Raw genomic sequence first — 23,515 nt, 5'->3', positions numbered from 1 at the left:
TTTAAAGATTTTATTTATTCATTCGACAGAGAGACACAGAGAGAGAGGGAACACAAGCGGGGAAGTGGGAGAGGGAGAAGCAGGCTTCCCACAGAGCAGGGAGCCCAATGCGGGGCTCGATCCCAGGACCCTGGGACCATGACCTGAGCCGAAGGCAGACGCTTAACGACTGAGCCACCCAGGCGCCCCTAAATTATTATCATTATCAGGATGTCACTGTTGGTTGTTAAAAAGGAGAATATAATAAAAGAGAACTGGAAGTGAAAATTTTTCCTTAATGTCAGGGAGCTGTAATTGTTGCCTTTCCCCCACACTTTGACTTCCCAGATGCTGTGGGGCTCTAACTTTTAGCACCATTCAGGGAGGATAGGCAATCTGGATACCCAAGTGTTTGAAGTCTTTTAAGTACTTTCATGTAGAACTGTGTTATTCAATATTCTGTTTTTATGTTATTGTCAATGTTATTTTGGAGATTTTCTCCTTTTTCTGAAACTGGTACTGAATAGGAAAAGTCAGAAAGAATCTAAATGCCAGCTATGTGCTTCCTTGCCTTTATTACCTCAGAATTCTTTGAGAACCTAGACTCATCCAGATATTTTTTGTGTTTATCTTTTCTCTATTATAAATCTAGTGTTATATTTAGAACATTTAGTTATTTTATTTAAGAGTTAATGATTATAACTTTATTAGTTATTTGCAGTTAGTTTCCTCTTTAGAAATAAAGGGGGAAATTATGTATACTTAAGTAGGTATATGTATATGGAAGGATGTGTAAAAGAAAGAGACTTTCCCTGTCACTTTTGTTTTTCCCTCAGGTGGTTTTAGTAGGACTGTTCTTTATGTCCAGGAGAGTTTGGAGACTAATGTTACAACTACATTGGAGTATTACCCAATGTTTTCCTTTCTGTTTTTTTCAACATTGAGAAGCATAAAGAATAATATTTTATTAATACAATGTTCTTTTAAAAATCTGTTATTTATTATCCAGTTCCACTTGGGAAATTTTGTCATTGCTTACCATTCTCTCCTTGACCCTTTTCAACTTTACTTGTATACACATTAAGCCTCATGACAGGAATTGGATATAATGTAATTGGAGATTGGCTCCTATGATCTCTAACTGGCTCATCATGCCATTTCACTTGTCATGACCTTGCAGTCATGACACTCCGAATTTTGGGGAAATGAATTTGACAGCTCACTTTAAACATTTTGGTGGTATTTTAATATTATTAGTTTAATACTTTAAAAAATACATGTATCATTATGACTTTGGCTTTCGTATGTTTGGTTAAAATTATATTTATTGTGGAGAAACGGAATAGATACTAAGAATAAATTGTGTTATCTTGTAGTTGTTCCTAATTCTGAAAAGGAAAATGCACCAGAAGGTCCTACTCAGAAAGGTCTTCGTGAAGCCAGGGAAAAAAACAAATGTAAAACAAAGATAAAAGCTAATACAAAGGTATGACTTTTTGTTCTTGTTTCCATTAATTCATACTTAACTCTCAGATCTTCAGATCCGTAAACCCATATGGTATCATTATTTTACTGGAAGAGGAATTTAGAGGTTATATATTCCAAGGCCCTTGGTTTATAGATAAAAATGGAGGTCCTCAAATGTTACTAATATGTGAGGGACATATGCTTATTGGTGGCAGAGACAACTCAGTGAATCAGCCTGCCACCTACCTCAACTTAATCACAGGCATGTGTGCTCACCTACTCAGTTTTCTGCTTAGTCTATCCAAAAGAAGTAACTCCTACGTCATCCCTTATTTCTTTTTTCATAGTATAACTTTAAACTTTTCTTAGTTTTCTTTAAAAGTAGAATGGGAAGAATTATGGCCCATTTAAGAATCTCCTTATATCTGAGTACCTTTGCTTTGCGATCAGGCTGATAGTTAAACACTTCTGTAATGATGAAAGAAAAATGGTATTTAAATGTGTGGTCAGAGATCAAAAATGAGGAAGAAAGAAAAGCACGTAAAACCTGTAAGGGGTTTAATTTCTTGTTATGATAATTGCATGAAAGTCTAGCTGAGGTAATGAGTTTTCGTACAAAGTACATAGTTTTCAGTTCTAAATATCTGATATTTATTTACAAATTAAAATACTTACAATTATAATATTTTTAGTAGTAGTAATTCTATAAGAACAATAGATTTTTATGAATTAAAATAATGCAATAAGCCTTTTATTTAGCTAATAATATCAATAAAGTTTTTTCTTCAAAGGTATGCCTTGGAATCCAGTATCATATAATATTGAATAAACTACAGACTAAATAATTTTAGATTATACTTAGGCTTTGGTAATTACTTTGTAATATTCAGATTAGTATTTTACTGTTCCTCTATTATCACTATTAATTTAGGATTTAAGGTGTTTGGGGTAGATCTTTTCTTATCAGTGCCTCCAGCTTCCCTGTGCCAACAACCTCCCATCAGGATGGACCTTCCCTTTTTGCCACCATAAAGCTTTCCCACTCCTTTGAGTCTCTGCTGAATGCAAGCAGTGGTAGTGGATGACTCTCTTGCTCTCAACAAGTAATTCTTGTTCTCATTTGGGAACAGAGGAGCATATAAAGCACCCCAAATAAAAAAAAAATCAGAGTTAAGCATTTTCAGTGTGTTGGTGGTGATTGTCATCAGGAACATTTTCATCTTCTAATGGCATAGGCATTCCCTTTAAGGTACTAAGTCATACTTAGGAATGATTTGTTGATTCATTCACTAAGTATTTATGGCTTGTAAGACTTCACATTAGTAATGCAAAGTTGGCTTTTTGTGTGACAAAAGGCTACTAAAATATAGGACAAACACATTAAATATTTATGCATAGTATATTCTATTTCAGTGCATTAAAATATTTAACATAATACCTACAACATGATAGAAAAATTTGGGCCTTACAAAAGTGCTGAAGTGCAGCATGAAGTGGATTCCTCCCCCCTTCACCAAGTAATCATTTTTACTAATATTTCTCTTTTAATTTTTTTCCCTACAAGTTTATACACTTTGACCAACATCTCCCCAGTGTCCCCACCCTCCAGCTCCTAGTAAACACCATTCTACTCTTTGCGTCTATGAGTTTTTGCTTTTTTAGATTCACACATATAAATGATATCATACCGTATTTATTTTTTGCGGACTTGTTTCATTTAGCATAATGTTCTCAACGCCCATCTATGTTGTCACAAATGGCAGAATGTCCTTCTCTCTCATAGTGGAATGCTAATCCATTGTGTGTGTGTGTGTATACACACATCATATCTTGTTTATTCATTCATCCATTGACAGATGGTTAGGTTGTTTCTATAACTTGGCTATTATGAATATAGGGAGTGCAGATATCTTTTGGAGATCCTATTTTCATTTCCTTTTGATATATGTTCAGAAGTGGAATTGCTGGATCATATAGTAGTGCTATTTTTATTTTTTTTGAGGAACTCTCATACTATTTTCCATAGTGGTTATACCAATTTACATCCCCATCAGCAGTGCACACGGGTTACCTTTTCTTCACATCCTTACCCACAATTGTTATCTATTGTCTTCTTGATAATAGCCACTGAAACAGGTGTGAGGTGATACCACATTGTGGTTTTGATCTCCATTTTCCTGATGATTAATGATGTTAAGAATCTTTTCATGTACCTGTTGGCTATTTGTATGTGTTCTTTGGAAAAATATGTATTTCATTCCTTTGCCTATATTTTAATTGGATTATTTTTTTTGTTACTGAGCTGTGTGAGTTATTTATATATTTAGATTATTTACCCCTTATCGGTCATGTGGCTTGTAAATATTTTCTTCCATTCCATAGGTTACCTTTTCATTTTGTTGATTGTTTCTTTTGCTGTGCAGAGGCTTTTTTTGATGTAGTCTCACTTGATTTTTGCTTTTGTTTATTGTGCTTTTGGTGTCATATCCAAAAAATCATTGACAAGACCAATGTGAGGAAGTTTTTTTCTTATACTTTCTCTAGGAGTTTTATGGTTTCAGGTCTGATGTTTAATCGGTTTTGAGTTAGTTTTTGTGAATGGTGTAAGATGGGTATACAATTTAGTTTTCCTGTATGTGATTATCCAGTTTTCTTAAAACCATTTATTAAAGAGACTGTCCTTTCCCCATTGGATATTCTTGGCTCCCTTGTCAAATGCTAGTTGACTGTGTATATGGGAGTTTATTTCTGCACTCTCTGTTCCTTTGGTCTATGTGTCAATTTTTAGGTCAGTACCATACTATTTTGATTACTGTAGCTTTGTAGTATAGTTTGAAAATCTGAAGTGTATATGATATTACCTCCAGTTTTGTTCTTTTTTCTTGGGATTGGCTATTTGGGGTGTTTTGCAGTTTTATACAGATTTTAGGAATTTTTTTGGTGAAAAATGCTTTTGGAATTTTGAAAGAGATTACATTGAATCTATAGATGGCTTTGGGCAGAATGGACATTTTAACAATATTAATTATTTTCAATACATTGGCACAGAATATCTGTTTGTGTCTTCAGTTTCTTTCATTAGCATCTTATAGTTTTCATTGTACAGATCTTTCACTTCCTTGATTAAATTTATTCCTAAGTATTTTATTGTTTGTGATGCTATTGTGAATGGGATTGCATTCTTTATTTCTTTTTCAGTGATTTTATTGTTTGTGTGTAAAAACACAAACAATTTTTGTATTTTGATTTATTTTCTGAAACTCCACTGAACTTGTTGATTAGTTCCAACAGTTTTTTGGTTGTCTTTAGGATTTCTATATATAAGATCATGTCATCTGAAAAGAAGGTAATTTAGCTTTCCTTTCTTATTTGGATGCTTTTCAATCCCATTTATTTCTGGCTCTTGGGGCAGGGTCATCTTTTCAATAAGAAAAAAAGGAGCAAGTTCAACACAAAAATAGAAATCTGAAGTGTAGAATAGGATGAAACCAAGGGCAGGGAGGAGAAGGCAAAAGCAAAAGGAAGAGATGAGATGTTGCCAAAAGACAGAGGCTCTCCTGTCCCCTTTCCTTTGGGAAATGACTCAATTATTTAGGTGGCAGTACACACCTTTCCATATATATATATATATATATATATATATATATATATAGATAGATATTTATTTGGGGGGGGGGGGATAAGAAAAGTTGAGGATGGGGAAGGCCTTTCTAGAGGCTAGTCTCTTCCCACTCTTGACCAGCCTTCTCTGATCAGTGAAGGAGGGAATCTATTTGGATGCTTTCTATTTCTTTATCTTGCCTGATTGCTCTAGCTAGGACTACAATTACTGTGCAGTGCAAATGGGCACCTTTGCCTTGTTCCTGATCTTAGAGGAAAAGCTTTCAACCTTTCACAATTTAGTATGATGTTAGCTGTGGGTTTCTTGTATATGGCCTTTATTATGTTGAGGTATATCCCTTCTCTACCCAATTAGTGAGGGGTTTTTCACTATGAAAGGATGTAGAGCTTAGTCAAATGCTTTTCTTGCACCTTTTGAGATGATCATATGATTTTTTTTATCTTTCATTCTATTAATGTGGTATCACATTTGTTGATCACATTTGTTGAACTATCTTTGTATCCCGGGAATAAATCCCACTTGATCATGGTGTGTGATTCTTTTAGTGTATTGTTGAATTCAGTTTGCTAGTACTTTGTTGAGAATATTTGCATCTTTATTCATCAGAGATATTGGTATGTAGTTTTCTTGAATTATCCTATTCTAGTTTGGGTAGGAGGGTAATGCTGGCCTCATAAAATGAGTTTAGAAATGTACCATCCTCTTCAATTTTTTGGAAGAGTTTCAGAAGGATTGGCATGAACTTTTCTTTAAATATTTGGTAGAATTCATCATCAAAACCATCTGGTCCTGGCCTTTTCTGTGTTGGGAGGTTTTGATTACTGATTCAGTATCCTCATTTATTATTAGTCTGTTCAGATTTTCCATTTCCTTATGATTCAGTCTTGGTAAGTTGTATGTTTTTTGGAATTTATCTATTTCTTCTAGGTTATCCAATTTGTTTGCGTGTAATTATTCATTGCAGTCTCTTATGATCCTATGTATTTCTGTGCTCAGGTGTAATATCTCCTCTTTCATTTCTGATTTTTTGAGTTTTCACTCTTTTTGTCTTAGTCTAGCTAAGGGTTTGCCAATTTTATTTACCTTTTCAAAAAAGCCAGTGTTAATTTTGATCTTTTTCATTGTTTTTATGGTCTCTATTTCATTTATATCTTCACTGATCCTGTTACTTTCTTCCTTCTGCTAATTTTGGGCTTAATTTTTCCTCTTTTTCTAGTTCTTTGAGGTATAAAGTTAGCTTGATAATTTGAGATCATTCTTTTTTCTTAATAAATGCATTTGTCACTATAAACTTCTCACTAAGAACTGCTTTTACAGCATCCCACAGATTTTGGTGTGTTGTGTTTCCAATTTCAAGAATTTTTTATTTCACTTTTCAAAAAGGATTTTATTTATTTGAGAAAGAGAGAGAGCACACATGAGTGGGGGGGGAGGGGCAGAGGGAGAGGGAGAAGCAGACTCCCCATTGAGCAGAGAGCCCAACATGGGGCTGGATCCCAGGACCCTGAGATTATGACCTGAGCTGAAGGCAGACGCTTAATTGAATGAGCCACCCAGATGCCCCTATTTTAGTTTTGATTTCTTCTTCAACCTGTTGGTTTTTCAGGAGTGTGTTTAGTTTCCACATGATTGTAAATTTTCCAGCTTTCCTCTTGTTGATTTCTAGTTTCATACCATTATGGTCAGAAAAGATACTTGGTATGATTCCAGTCTTTTTAAATTTGCTGACTTGTCTTGTGTCCTATCATATGATCTATCACGGAGAACGTTCTTTGTGCATTTGAGAAGAATACACATTCACTTTGTGTATGTTAGGTATATTTGGTCTAAAGTATGATTCAAGTCTGATGTTTCCTTATTGATTTTCCATCTGGATGATCTATCCATTGCAGAAAGTGAGATATTGAAGTCCCTTACTTTAGTGTGGTCTACTTGTCCCTTCAAATCTGTTGATTTTTGCCTGATTAGAGTTCTTTATCTGGTGAACTGACCCATATCTTCAATCTCAAAGGGTCTGAGTATTTAGTAACCCTACTATCTTGAATTGTTGTAGTTTTCCATTGACATCTACTAGTTAACATGGAAGTAATAATATGTGCCTCAGATTGTTTGCTGAGTTCCAGAAGGTCCTCTCCATATCCACCATTTAAGCAGCAATCCTGTCAAAGAGTGTCAAACTATCACAGAGATACCTGAATCACTAGATGGCAGACTTAACTTTTAATTTAATGGTGCCTTCTTTATGTGCCACACTAGAAGCATTCTTCCCTTTTGAATTAAGACATCCAATAGCAGAGTCCAAAGTTTCTGGGCAGGAAGCAACATCTTTGCTGGTTGGTTATTAGATGTAATAATGAGAGGGGCTATTTCCATTTCTGTGAACTCTTGATTTCCACGGACTATGTAAGAACAACTTTGCATGTTGTTGTTTTTAGACTAACACTGTAACTGAGTTTTTAGTAAACTGGAACTTAATAATTCCACTCTTCTATTTGGCCAGCTGTTTCTGGGGCATGGTCCACCAATTCGATGGATGTTAGCCTATAAATATACATCCTTTACTGTAAAATGCATACTTTGGTCATAAGCATGTATTGTGTGATATTCCATGACAACGAGTAAGGAAATTTGTAAGCTCATGGATTGTGGTGCATTCAAAACAGTGAAGATAAATATCCAATCTGTAATTATGGATTAGACTTTCTCAGTTTTACAATAATCTACACTGAGTTTCTAAGACCCATCAATTTTCAGCTAAGATCAAACAGGCAAGTTTAAAAGGGATGTGATGAGTCTCTATCCTCTATATCTTTAAAATGTTTCTTGTGGCACTAATTTCTATAATTACCACAGGATTATGCTTTGCTTTTGGTTTACTCTCTTGGTAGGGTTCAGAAGGTCTAGGGCTTCCACTTGATCCTTCCTACTATAGTAATATTTATTTTATAAATCAGGGAGCCAATAAGTAGATTTTACTAATTGACTAATATGTTTAGTCCAGGTATACAATTAGAAACTGGGGAAATAACCAGGGGATGGGTCCATAAACCCACTGGTCTTACTGTGAAACAGACATGGGGCAAAACATCATTTATTACGAGGCTATCATTAGCCCCTAGTTTAACTGTTGGATGTGTTTTTGTGTTCCCAGGAAAGGGTATCCTTTCAAAGCTAATGTCTAATTATCTTTGAAAGATAGAAATAAAATAAAAGAGTTTCCCTGATAAATGCCTGCTGTCCCTTTGGGGAAGGCTTGAAAGAAGATTTATAGTCAAATTTTGGTTTTCTTGAATGAATCCTGCATGATATAATGAATATATATTTTGTTCAGTGTAAACAAATCACTAACCACTCTAAAATGGAAGAGGGGCAGGGGAGGGGCAAAATGGGTGAAGAGGAGTGGGAGATAAAGGCTTCCAGTTACAGAATGAGTAAGTCATGGGAATAAAAGGTATAGCATAGGGAATACAGTCAATGGTAATAGTATTGTATGGTAATAGATACTAGTTACACTTGTGGGGAGCCTAGAATAACACAGTTGTTGAATCACTATGTTGTGTGTCAAATATACTCAAAAATAATTGAAAAATTTTAAAAATATAAAATTTTAAAAATCAAAATGGAGGGGCACCTGGGTGACTCAGTGGGTTCAACATCCGACTCTTGATTTAGGCTTAGGTTGTGATCTCAGTGTCCTAGGATCAAGCCCCACATCAGGCTTCCCACTTAGCAGGGAGTCTGCTCAAGGATTCTCTCTCTCTCTCCCTCTCTCTCAAATAAATAAATAAATCTTTAAAAAAATCAAAATGGAAGAGGTCCAAGGTAATAAGTCTACTGTCAGATAATTGGCTGGCTCCTCATGGTAAGGTGCCATAACAAGGTTCCATGTTGACTTCTGCTGTTGGCAAGCTGGACATTCAGCATTGAGTGGTAGCAGGATCAACTTTGCTTAGGGGAAGTCCTATGTATAGTTTCTAAGCCTATGTATAGTTTTCTGTACTTGATATGATAGCTTCTTGGGCCAAAGCAGCTGAGGGTCCAAGGAAAAAGGACAATATTCACAGGTTAGGGCATATTTTCCACATAATTATTGAAGATCTTATCTGTAGGGGATGTCTTTTAATGAGTATACCCATTGGACACAAATACTCTCATACTTTTCTAATTTTTTTTTTAAGATTTTATTTATTTATTTGACAGAGAGAGCGAGAGGGAACACAAGCAGGGGGAGTGGGAGAGGGAGAAGAAGGCTTCCTGCTGAGCAGGGAGCCCAATGCAGGACTCGATCCCAGGACCCTGGGATCATGACCTGAGCCGAAGGCAGATGCTTAATGACTGAACCATCCAGGCACCCCTACTTTTCCAATTTTTTTAAAAAAGATTTTATTTATTTATTTGACAGAGAGATAAAAAGCACAAGTAGGCAGAGGGAGAGGGAGAAGCAGGCTTTCCGCTGAGCAGGGAGCCGGACGTGGGACTCGATCCTGGGACCCCAGGATCATGACCTGAGCTGAAGGCAGCTGCTTAACCGACTGAGCCACCCAGGCGCCCCAACTTTTCCAATTTTAAGAGGTCCAGCCACTAACCATTTCTCTAGATCTTATTGCAAGTCTTCCAATCTTATTCTTTCTGTAAATCCCTAACCAGTCAGCCAAACTGATAGCCACTATTTATAAGTAAGTATAGATCCATTCCCCATACCCCATTTCTCCTTCCAGATAATGACCAGATGACCAGATATACTGCCCAAATTTCTGTTCATTGGAAGGTTTTCCATTCACCATTGTCTTTCAGAGCCTCCCTTGGCAGAACTATATTCAGTGACTGTCCACTGGTACCTGGGATGGCATGTTGTGAAAGCCCATCTAGAAACCAGGCCATTTTTTTTCTTTCTCTTGTTACCTGTTCATGATGAACTTCCCACAAGGCCATAGGTATAGTAGGACATGTGGCATTAAAATAGGAATAGAAGTTCGGAATTCTAAGCTACTTGCTCATGCAATTTACTTGTGCTTTTCTGATATGCTCAAGCACAATTTCAATTATAATTATTCCTTTTTAAGATTAATTGCTTTTTGCATGTCCAGAATCATGGCTTTAAGGACAGATAGCATTCCTAGTTCATAAATAATACACGTCATATAGTCGCTTTGTATTATAAGTCCTCATTCTCTACAAGAGCTCAGGAGCATACTCGGAGCTGACTCCTAAAAGGAGAATATATAGGAATAGTTATCAAAGGAGATGGACATGGCTATTCTCTGAAGTCTAGAGGTTATTACTGGAGCTTATTATCAGCTATAAATCCTTATTTCCCACAGATAGTTTGAACACTGTTGGATCTATTGGGCTGTAAGACCCAAGAGGCAAATCTGATGTCTTATAACATGCTCTGGACCTATTGCAAAACTTTTCTTGATCCAAATATCATTTAAACTATGTTCTTTCTTCATGATGGAGGATACAACATGTAGCAACTTTTTATTTAGAATTATTATCTCAACATGCTCTAGACATCAGGATTTTCTTAGTGTTTATTTCTTCTCTGGCACAATGTATCTTTTTAAGACATCTGGGATACTTACTTTCTGCTTACCAGACCCATTTAGGGTGATTTCAGTAATATAGTGGAATGTAAAGATGATTAGGATTAATATTTTGATAGAAAGCAAAGTTTACGTGAGCCTGAGGCAGAGGAGTTGAGTTGTACCGCTGTTTCTGCCATGTAAGGGCAACTTTTTTTTTTTTTTTTATCTTTACTGATCTTTTGATCTTTTCTGACCCTACTTTCTTTTCTGATAGGACAAAAAAGAACCCATCTTCAGATCAGTGGGGACACGCTGTGTGCCTGAGGACATATTAATCTGCTCTTGCAAAGATACCACATAAAGCAGAACAGCTGCAATTGAGATTTAGGCTAGTTTGGTTGAGTTTGCAGTAGTAGTCCAATGTCATCTTCTAGGATATCTGTTTCTGTTTTGTTTATTTAAGTTTAACTAGGAACAGCATCTGATTGTTTTTGTTGTGATAAGATATACAAAATGTAAAATTTACCATTTTAACTGTATGGTTTAGTGGAATTAAGTACATTCATGTTGTTGTGCAACCATCACACCATTTACCTCCCGAACTTTTTCATCTTCACAAACTGAAACTTTGTACCCATTGAACACTAATTCCTCATTGTCTTTTCCTCCTAGTCTCTGGAAATACCACCCTTCTACTTTCTGTTTCTATGAATTTGACTAATCTAGGTACCTAATATCCATGATCTCTGTTTTTATAGGGGCTAGACTAGAGAATTAAATGGGAATATGATGATAACTGCTACATCTACATCTTTCAGCTAATCTCTGATAACACCCCCTCCCAGTTTGCAGTATTATTTTTGGTTATTTTGACCAGAGAAAGAAGCAATTTCAGAGGATTTTACTTGGTGTTTTCCACTATCGTACCTCTTATTCCTCAGGTCAAGAACTAATGTGAGAGTTCATCAAACTGTCAAGTATGTCCTTTTCAATTACTTATTTGGAGACTAGGGAAATGACCACAAGATGGGTTCATGAATCCCATCTGTCTGTGAGCCAGACCTAGACCAATACTCTGTTTATTATCTGGTCGCCATATTCCTCAACTCTTCTCATGAGGGGCATCATAACACCACAAGTCCCTGAGTATCAATACCATGCTAGAACCTATGTCAGTGGTCTCAAAATGTTTGGGTATTCCTTCTTCCCTAGTGTATAGTTACCTGAGTAAATCATTATATATACTTGCCATGGTGTTGTGTTGCAGGATACTTCTTCCTGGAGACCTGGCCACTTCTTCAGTCAGTAGGTTCAGTGTCTGAAAAACCGGCTAAGGTCTGGAAACCAGGCAAGAGATTGTGACTTTTTATGGAGTGGCTGCCCTTAGCATCCTAATAATTCATTGTTGATTTCATCTGGTTATACAGATTGGAATTACCCTTGTTGGCTTCCCATCTTCCTGGCCTTTGAGGTATTACGTTGTATTAACTATCTCCCTAGCTCTCTGTGGATTAGGCTCTCCTGACAGCTACTCCGCACTTTTTCATAATTGTGCCTACCGTGCTTTTGACCTATGAGTGCTCCCACCTGGCCTCTCTTCATCAGGCTCCTATCATCCCCGTTGCTTTAAAGGAGCCTCATTCTCTAATAATATCTACCATCATTCTAGAGGAGAGCCACAACTGAGCTTCTCAGTGATGTTACTGCCCCTCTTACAGTTACAATCCTTAATGCTCTTATAATTGGTGTATCTTCTGGTCATTCTGTGGCTATCTCGTGGGCTTTTCAGCCTTGCATGGTATATCCAGTCTCGCATGCTCACTTCTCTCTTTTGATCCTTCTTGCATTATTTGTCATGCATGGTAGTTTTGGCATGTCTACTTCATCTAGTTAGGCCGTCATTTTTTTCAAGGTCTGTAAGAGCTATCCTAGCATCGTATTAACATGGGGGTCTTTGCCAGGATACTAATCCATAGGAGAATGCTTTACTATTAATAAACCCTCCCTTGTACAACTTTATGTTCTACCTCCCTTGTTTCAAAGCCTCAGGGTCCAGACCTGCCATATTCTCTTGACACCCACAGGTACATATTGGCTAGTTCCTGTAGTTCCTTTGGGTGTAGTTCTTTTTCTCTTTTAACGGAGGCAATACAACCCTGGCTAGATTTTATTGTGACTTAAATGGATTTCAATCAGTTAGCCAGAGAGGAAGTGGGGAATATATTGTAAGAGGAGCATGAGTTGTCTTGCAAGGCAGAGGATAAAATTGCCTTTGATCAAGGAAGGCATACTAGCCTTTAACAGGGAGGAACAGGTTATTTTTGCAGGTCCAGAGAGCTCAGGGAAATCTGAAGACTCAAGATTTCCTAGTCTCAGATTTCTCCATAGTAGTATCTGCTATTTGTTTTTCCTCATGCTTTTCAACAAAATTATGCTGTTGCCATCAAAACAAAACTTCAAAAAAGAAAATTATTTCACAAGTACTGTAGATGGCTCAAATTAAATTGGGTTGTATTCTGAAACTCTTTCTTGGAACTCAGAATAAATTAATTTTCTCCATAAAATCTGTGTTATAATTAGAGTCCTATTTAGGTTATTATGCTTCTACTTGAAACAGATTTATATGTTTCTGCTGGAAACCCTGTTTCAAAGTATTATAAAGATATTATGAAAAAAGTAGATATTCTCCAGATGGATAGGAACAGAGGATATGTTCAAAGTTAAGAGAAATTCTTATTGTATTTTGCAAAATAGTCATATTATCTTCATATTTAAAGAAATTTAAAAATTTTATTGAAGGAGTAATTTGAAAACCTTTGCTAAAATTATTTAGATTATTTACCCTGGCAACATCTGGTTTAGCAACAATTACTTAGAGCTTATTATAAGAAAAATCTTTAGATAAAATTTAAGTGTTTCCATTAAAATAGCTTTTAATTGCAGTTAACATTTTGTTACCTTATTTTTTAATCATTTGATTTTATAAGTTTATTAATAATACAAGTTATATAAAAATAGCTTTTCACAACTTAGCTTATACTACCAATATGGCTATTAAACTACTTTCTCGTAAGATATGGATGAGTTTTCATATTTTCCTATTTGTCTTCTTTTGTGTCTTCAGAAATGAGATATATATATCTTTTGTTAAGGGAGCAAAAAGATATTTTTTAGCCTTAATTTAGTACTTTCATAACTATCCTTGCATAAGTTAACTACTGTAATCCTTTTTCCTTCAGCATGGCCTCTATTAACATAGTGTAGTATGTACTTTGGCAGAAATGTTTTAGATTATGAATTATTTTGAAGCCTAATCTGTATCTGAAATTTAGGTCTACCACTATATTACTTTTACAAACCTGGGCAAATTACTTAACTTCTGTGCTTCCATCTCTGTAAACTGGGAAGAATTCTATGTGCATCAAAGGGTTTTTGTCATGATGCAATAAAATAATATGTGTAATATACCTAGCACAGTACCTATTATAGAATTGATACTTATTAAAAATATAGTGTCTTAGTAGAAAAGATTATTTACCAAAGATAAATAATAAGTAATTGTTAATACTATTTTATTCTTTTATGTTAAATATGATATTGGTAGCACTGAATAGAAGTCTGTCAAAGATTTCTAAATTCATTCCTTTTAAGCATTTTTCTCACTTCGTTATATAATGACTTGAATAATTTTGCAGTGGTTTTCTATGATTGTCAGTGTGGTTTCCCTAATTCAGATTATATACAGAGATATGGAAATTAGAGCATGATGATGGCTAATTCTGATGTTCTGTTGTTTGCCTATTTCCTGTTACATATTTGAAAGTGCTGGTATAGCCATAAAGATTGTACACAACTCTCAACTTCTTTAGGGACTATTCTATATTTTGATTCACTTAATTAAAAAATGATCTTAATTCATACCTTTTTCATGACATCCACCAATGATTATATAAAATAGATTATGGTTTATTAAATATAATGATAAAATGTGAAAAGGAGAGAAAGGGTTCCTTTAGCTCTGATATGACAGTGTGTGTCATCTTGTGTTATGCCACCCTGGGCATGCTAATGGTGCACTTCAAGAGTGGTTAGATGCAATTACATGCAGATACTTTGTATTAATTAGAGTGAGTCTAGTTGCATTTTGTATAGTATTCCTGAATATTGCTATACAGTAGTCATTATTTTTTGCCTAAGCATCATTTTGACTCCAGCATTAATCAAGGATCTGGTTGACATTTTGCTAGTAATTGTGAATCTTACATTAGGATGTTAAATCAGTGTATTTATCAGACATAAAGTTGCTAAAAAAGGAAATCAGTTTTGCATTTTCTTTAGAGTTTAAAAATGTGGAAGGTATTAAAAAGTCTATAACCGCGGTGCCTGGGTGGCTCAGATGGTTGGGCGTCTGCCTTCGGCTCAGGTCACGATCCCAGGGTCCCGGGATCGAGTCCCGCATTGGGCTCCCTGCTAGGCGGGGAGCCTGCTTCTCCCTCTGCCGTTGCCTCTCTCTATCTCTCTCTCTGACTCTCATGAATAAATAAATAAAACAAACAAACAAACAAATTTAAAAAAAAAGTCCATAACCATGTGCGAATAGGAATTTTAATGCCTATAATTTGATAATTTTGAATGTCTTCAACAGTTGAAATAATTCATTAAAAATCCCTGAGGAAATATATTAATCAAAATATTTATTCATAATACCATGCCATGTTAAATACATAAGGATTAAGATACCTTGTTTATAATTCTGAGTAGAAAATCAAATAAATAGAAATACTTACATTATTACACTAAATATGTTCTGTTTACATAAAAAGAAATAAATGTGAATCAGAATAAAAACAATTAAGAAATACTAATTATTCTCAGGTTTTAAACTATACTATTTATTTTGAATTATGCATAAACATGGATCATTTAGAAAATACAAAAATGAGATTACAATGAAAACATGCTCAGGATTTTACATTTTGAAAACTTCAGTCAATATCCATATTATCTATATTTAAAAGTAACACTTTATGAAAAATTGTGAATTTGTGGATTAAGTATACCACAATTTTTAAGTAATATTTAATTTAAATATATGTATATTTGCTTATAAATATGTATTATTATATATTTATATATAATATATGTAACTATATATTAAAATATATATAAATAACATAAATGTAAGGTACACACTATGTATTAGTCTTCTGCAACTTGGTGTTTCATGTGGCATTTGTTTCTAAGATTCTTCCATGTTGCCCTATGTAGCTGTATTTCATTCCACAATATTTACTTTTCTGTCCTGTTACTAACACATATTCAATTTGTTTCCAAAGCCTTGCTCTAATAAACAATGCTTCCATGAATATTCTTGTATATCTCCAAATGCACGCATGCAAAATTTTCTGTAGGATACTAATATGGGAGTGGAATTGCTGTGTTATTGGGGATGAGGATTTTACTGTATAGTATCATATTCTTTTCCCAATTAGTTGAACAAGTTAACAAACCCACACACAGAGTTTCTATTACTCTTTCCTTTCCAGCACTTGGTATTGCCAATGTTCTTAATTTTTGTCAATCTAAATAGTAAAATATGTTACCTATTGGGTCTTAATTTTTCTGATTAATAGTTAAATTGAACATGTTCTCTTTTATTTATGGGTTATTCATATGTTAGCTTCTGTGAAATGTCATTTCCTAACTTTTGACTTTTTCAATTAGGTTATTGGTCTTTTTAAGTATATTTGCAATATTTCTTAGATAATAATTCCTTGATCAATCATACGAATGCAGGTATCTTGTCCCAGATGATGACTTATATTTATTTCTTCATAGTGTCTTTTAATGAATAGTTCTTCATTTTGTCATGCTTTATATCTTATATATATACAATTTTATTTAAGAAAACATAAAAAGTTCTTTATTTTAATATAGTCAAATTTATTAATACTTTCATTTATGGAAGACTTATTGACAGTGCTTAAGAGATCCTTTCCTATCCCAAGGTCAAAATGCTGTGCTTGTATGTTTTCTTTTATTTGCATATTATTTATTTTTCCCTTTACCAAATATTTCAGTGCATATTCCTAAACACATAGACCCTCTATTTCATTAACACAATATAATTATTTAAATAAAGAAATCAATATTTAGGGGTGCCTGGGTGATGCAGTCGGTTAAGCATTGGACTCTTGGTTTTGGCTCAGGTTGTGATCTCATGGTTGTGATATAGAGCCCTGCTTCGGGTTCAGGCTCCAAACTCAGCATGGAGTCTGCTTGAGATTCTATTTCCCTGTCCCTCTGCCCCTCCCACTCATGTTCTCTCTCTAAAATAAATAAATAAATCTATAAAAAATCAAAATTTAAACAATACTATTAATCTACAGAATTTATTTAAATTTTACTGTGTTTCACTAATATCTCTAATTTTTTTAGACTAACCTTTTTATTTTGAGATAATTGTAGAATCTTGTGTACTTGTAAGACATAATAAAGAGATCTTGTGCACTCTTTGTTTTCTTCCAGTGGTAACATCTTGAAAAACCAAAATACAATATCACAATCTGGATATTGACATTGATACAATCAAAATATGGGACAATTCTGCCACCACAAGGTTTCCTGGTGTTGCCCTTTTATAATCATACTTGTTTCCCTCCACCTTACTCCCTCTAATTCCCAACCCTAGACAACCGCTAATCTGTTCTCCTTCTTTATACTTTTGTCATTTCAAGGTTGTTATTTAAATGTAATCATATGGCATTTAACTTTTGGGGGTTGACTTTTACACTCAGCATAATTCCCTTGAGATTCATCCAAGCCGTTGTATAGATCAACGATTTTTCCTTTCTTTATTGCTGAGTAGTTGCTAATTCTTTTAAAAATATTTGGCAGAATTCTCTAATGAAACCATCTGGGGGCGCCTGGGTGGCTCAGTCAGTTAAGCCTCCCACTCTTGATTTTGGCTCAGGTTCTGGATCTCAGGGTGGTGAGATGGAGCCCTACATTGGGCTCTGAGCTCAGTGTAGAGCCTGTTTGTCCCTTTAAAAAAAGGAACCATCTAGTCTTGATTTCTTTTATTTATAAATTCAATTTCTTTAATAGTTTTAGGATCTTAGATTATTTCATTTTAATTGAATTTTGGTAGTTTGTGTTTTTCGAGGAATTGGTCCTTTCTAAATTGCTAAATTTATACTCTGCATAAAGTTCTTTATAGTATTCCCTTATTATACTTTTAATGACTACAGGATCTGTAGTGATATTCTCTGTTCCATTCTTGATATTGGTTATTTCTGTCTTCTCCTTTTTTATTTTTGTCAATCTTGGTAGATAAAGTTTTATCAATTTTACTAACTTCTTAAAAAAACTAACTTTTTATTTCATGATTTTCTGAATTATTTTCCTATATTCAATTTTGTTGATTTCCGCTATCATCTTTATTATTTCCTTTATTCTTCTTCTACCTTTGAGTTTCTTAATGCTCTTCTTTTTCTGCTTTCTTGAGGTAGAAACTTAGATTAGTGATTCAAGACATTTCTTCTTCTGTAATGTAAGCATATAGTGCTATAAATTTCCCTCTCAGCCTGCCTTAGCTGCCTCTCACATATTTTGATATGTTGCACTTTCATTTTTATTCCATTCTCTATATATATTTTTATGAGACTTTTTTCATGTGTTATTTATTTTTTTACAGGTTAAATATTTTGTTTTTTATTTTATTATGTTAATCACCATACATTACATCATTAGTTTTTGATGTAGTGTTCCATGATTCATTGTTTGCATATAACACCCAGTGCTCCATGCAGAACATGCCCTCTTTAATACCCATCACCAGGCTAACCCATCCCCCCACCCCCTCCCCTCTAGAATCCTCAGTTTTTTTTTTTTTATTTCATTTGAGACTTCCTCTTAAACCCATGGATTATTTAGAAGTGTGTTGTATAATTTCTATGCGTTTAAGAGATTTTCCTTTTGTCTTTTTGCTATTGATTTCTGGTTTGATTTGATCATGATCAGACAACACATTACCTTTTTTTTGCTAGGTTAGGATTTGGACCTGTATCATCATCTTTTCTCTGGGTGGGAGGTAATAAAATATCCTGCTGCTATACTATTTCTCCAATCCTGGCATCTCTAACCAGTTTATCTTCTTATTTCTACTCTTCAGAGTTCCACTTTGGTTGTCTTGGATTATTTCAGGGTTTATAGTTGTACTTTGCAGGGAAAAATAGAAGGAGAGGTGAATCTATACTGTCTAGTTTGGACTGGACATCTCTTCATAAAATTTTGCTTCCTAATTTAAAATATTTAATTACCTTGAAATCGGTTTTTTCAAAATGTGGAATGAAGTAGGAATCTAATTTTTTTTGGTTTCATTAAGATAATTGTTTGTCCTAGCACAATTTATCATATGTTATGTTTCCCCCCAGTGGTCTGCAGTATCAACTCTGTCATTTAACTAGTTTCCGTGGGTTTCTAGATATATGTGGCTTTGTTTTCTATTATGTTTCATTGTTTACTCCTGTGGAAGTACCATACTTTTTAATTATTGTACTTTTTAATAAGTTTAAATATATCTTAGAGCAGTTTTCTCAACCTCATTTATGTTCTTCAGAAGCATTTTAGTTATTCTATAATTCTCTGTGCATTTTAAAATAGATTTGTCAAATGTCTAAAAAAATTTCGAGGGACTTTTGTTGAAATAACTTAGGTTTTATAGATCAATGTAATGATAATTAGCATCTTTATGGTACTGAGGGTTTTGATGCATGAATGAACTGGTTTATCTCCCCATATATTTAGATTTTCTTTAATATCTTTCAATAACATTTTTATACTTTCTTCAGATCTTATACATATTTTTGTTAAATGTAATTCCAAGTGCCTTATAATTTTTTGCTATTATAAATGATATTTACGAGTAGTTAAAATAAATAACCTGTCCCTTTGTCGGCTTTGAGACCTCCTTCAACAGAAATCAAGAAGGAGCCTCTGAGCTCAGTGCAAGATCAACACTCTGTCCGACTCCACGCCTCCTCTATCAGCAGGAGTGGAGAGGGAACTCTCAAACTTGGAGTAAGAACACACCTCTGCAGGACACCATTGGCAGGAGACAACAGAGTGCCCAAGTACACAGAATAAGACTGCCCATCTACAGGACATGCTTCTGTCAGCAGGAGCCAAATGGGAGATTCTGAACAACACATGTTCCTGGCCTGCTCATCCTTAATCCTGTCTTTCTTCAACACTCATACCTTGTATCTGTGTTCTTTTTAGTGTTTATAAGGAGTTCAGGACTCCCAGTTCATCTGCTCCAGAATTATAATTTTCCCTAAATTTCCTTATATCACTTTTTCTGACCCAATCTCTCCTTATTTCTCCTGACTCCTGAAACTTTTTCTCTGTACTGTTTGCAACTCAAGATTACTGGTCAGCAAAATCCTCTGTATTTTTAACTTCTACTGTGAATGTTACCTTCCCCTTCTGTGATAATGGAAATCTAGAGTTTCCCTAGTTACAGTTTCTCCTGCAGCCAGTGGGTACTAGTAAATATTTAACAATCAACTCTTTGGAAGAAGAAACAAACAAACAAAACCCTTGATTTGTTGTTTTTTCCAGTTTCTGTGCTATAAATACATCAAAGTCATTCATCTTCCATCATAATTTGCCAAATATGGAGTTGGAAATTGATGTCCACAGTCAGCAATTATAAGCCACTGTGAGCTAGGGGCGCCTGGGTGGGCAGCTGGTTAAGTGTCTGACTTGGTTTGGGCTCAGGTCATGATCTCAGGTCCTGGAATCGAGCCCCACATCGGGCTCCACGCTCAGCAGGAGTGTGCTTGGGATTCTCTTTCTCCCTCTCCCTCTGCCCCTCCTGCTCATGTTCTCTCTCTCTCTCTCTCTGTCTCAAATGAATAAATAGATCTTTAAAAAAAATAAGCCCGTATGAGCCAACTCCAGCTCACCCTACCCTGTAGCATTCTTAAGGGTAACTGTTTTCTCTCCACTCAACCATAACATTGGATGTGGAGTTGAGGTAAATGTCCCCTGTGCTTCTCACTTCTGCTTTCAAGTCTCCTCTTTCCTTCATCAATACAATCTGCCTTGATTTTCGTATCATCAGATTATCCTACTCACTATAACTTTTAATACAGGCACTTCTCAGGTCATTTTTTTTTTTTTTTGGTAAATTAAAAAAAAATCCCTATGACATTGTCACTTTCTTAAAAATGATTTCTGCTATAATTTTTCATGATTTATAATTCTTGATGACTCTGGACTTCCAGTTCCTTGATAGCCTCTGCTTTAGTGATCCTATTCCATTCTCAGTCATTCACTTTCTGGTTATTTCCTAGGCCTTGCTATTGGAGATAGGTGCCATAATTTTTCATTTCTTTTGCTGTTTGAACCTCATCTCCCTAACTCCTGCATGTTGAGGTGTTCCAGAGCTTAGTTCTAGGGTCTCTTCTGTTTGCTGTCACCACTCCGTAGGTGATCTCATCCAATCTCATGGTTTTATATTACCTATATGTTAACAGCTCCTTAATTCACATCTTATACTGATATCTCTTTCTGAACTCTAGTTTTGTATATCCAACTGCATATTTGACACGTGCAGTTAAGATATCAATTCTCTACTGAAGTTTTGTCTTCTGGAGTTTTCTCCATCTTAATTAGTGGAAACTCCATTCCTCTAATTACTTAGCCAGAAGACTCTGGAGTTATCCTTGAGTCATTTCTCTCTCACATTTGACATCAGATATGAAAAGAAATTATTTTGAGTCTATTTTTTAAGATGTTATTTATTTATTTGACAGAGAGAGATAGCGAGAGCAGGAACACAAGCAGGGGGAGTTGGAGAGGGAGAAGCAGGCTTTCTGCTGAGCAAGGAGCTCAATGTGGGGCTCGATCCCAGGACCCTGGGATCATGACCTGAGCTGAAGGCAGATGCTTAATGACTGAGCCACCCAGGCGCCCCTATTTTGGGTCTATCTTTGAAAAATATCCACACTTCCGTCTTTCCTTGCTACTAACACTATAATGCTCTCTGTTCTTTAGTTTTTGTTTTCATCATCTCTAGTTTGGATTATTGTAATAGTGTTTTAACTGGCTCTCTGCTTTGTCTTTGTTTTCCTTTGAACATAGCAGCCAGAGTTATTCTCTTAAAACGTTAAGTCTGTCATAACATTTCTCTGCTTAATATTTTCTAGTGGCATTCTATCATAAGTGAAATTGTTATGGCCTCTGATGCTTTACATGATGTGGCCTTGTTTTAACTCTCTAACCTCATTTCCTGCTATTCTTCCATCTTTGATTCAACTGTGGCCATACTAGCCAATTACCTGTTTGTAGAACACTCTACACATGCCCTTGCCTTTATGATTTTTACTTGAGGTTTCCTCTGCCTGTGTTCTTCCCTCAGACATCCAAATGGCTCATCCTCTCATTTCCTTTAACTCTTTAATAAAATATCTCCTTATAAAGAGAGTTCTATAGCCACCCAATCTACATTTCACCAATCTAAATTTTAATGCTGCCCCTCATTCCCTAATCCTTTCTCAGTCTCTTTCCTGCCTTTTTTCCCCCTCCATACATGTCTTACATATTTTTCTCTTACATATCTGTGTTTTCCTTTCTCATTCTCTTTCCTGCCTTTCCCCCCCTCCATACATGTCTTACGTATCTTTCTCTTACATATCTGTGTTTTACTTATTATTGACTTGCTTATTGTACCTCTTCTCATCTAGAATGTAAGCTCCATAAAAGCAGGGATATTTATGTTTTATTTACTGATATATTCCCAGTGCCAAAAGCATGACTGGCAAATAGTAAGTATCCATAAATATTTGTATTTGAATGAATGTATAAATGAAAAAAAAAAAATGTTACTTGCTGTTAGACATGCTGTAGACAGGAAAGTGATTACTCTAAGTTGAACTTAAATACAGTGACCTTGCTAAAGTTTCCCTTTCAAAAGTTTGTCTCCGTTTTTTTTTTATTGTTTAAAATGATATCATCTATGAATAATGATGGTTGTGATTTTCCTTTTCCAAACCTGCAAAATTTTATGTATATTTATCTTTGTGCATGGTCTAAGACCTCTAGAAAGATGTTGAATAAAAGTAGTTGGAGTAGGCATTCTTTTTCTGTTCTTGATTTTAAAGGGAATGAATCTGATGTTTCAACATGAGCAAATAATATTAATTATAAGCCTTTGGTAGATATTCTTTATCAGGCTAAAAAAGTTAACCTTTACTTCCATGTTTGCTAAGTTTGTTTATTTGTGCTTTATCATGAGTTAGTGTTAATTTTGGTAAAAATAAATGAATGGTAATTTTTTTATCATGTTCATGTGTTAAAATTTATTTTATTATGAATGAATATTGAATTTTCTGCTTTTGAGATGATTTTCTCCATTAATATTTTAATGTGATAAGTAACAGAATTTCTAATGTAAGCATTCTCTTTCACTCTTGGGATAAAACTGACCTTATTCATTATACGTTATCTGATTCATATATCATTGGATCTAATTCACTGTTTTTTTAAGGATGCGTACTTCTATTTTATGAATAAAATTGGCCTTTAATTTCTCCTTTTAGTCACTGTCTACTTATAACTTTAGTGTAATTGTATGAGGTGGGGACTATTTCCTATTTATTTATTCATATATTTTAATTTAAATTCTAGTTAACATGCAGTGTAACATTAGTTTCAGGTGTAGAATTTAGTGATCCAACACTTGCATACAACATCTGGTGCTCATCACAAGTGTACTCCTTACGCCCCATCATTTATTTCACTCATCTCCGCACCAGCCTCCCCTCTGGTAAAACCATCTGTTTGTTCTTTATTAGTTAAGAGTCTGTTTCTTGGTTTTCCTCTCTCTTTTTCCCAGTGTGATCATTTGTTT

At 34.9% G+C, this 23,515-nt stretch overlaps 1 protein-coding gene across 1 annotated transcript in view; it reads left to right on the top strand.

Annotated features, from left to right (window-relative positions):
* The window catches only part of SPAG16 (sperm associated antigen 16), a 947,698-nt gene that overhangs the window by 61,793 nt on the left and 862,390 nt on the right, over positions 1-23,515 (top strand). Inside the window, exon 9 of the mRNA XM_032402814.1 lies at positions 1,356-1,465. Coding sequence (XP_032258705.1) covers positions 1,356-1,465 — 110 coding nt within the window. The remainder of the gene's footprint in view (positions 1-1,355; positions 1,466-23,515) is intronic.

This window comes from Phoca vitulina, unplaced genomic scaffold (assembly GCF_004348235.1).
Source record: "Phoca vitulina isolate PV1807 unplaced genomic scaffold, GSC_HSeal_1.0 scaffold1, whole genome shotgun sequence".
Classification (NCBI taxonomy): Eukaryota; Metazoa; Chordata; class Mammalia; order Carnivora; family Phocidae; genus Phoca; species Phoca vitulina.
This window is presented reverse-complemented; position numbering and strand designations above follow the sequence as displayed.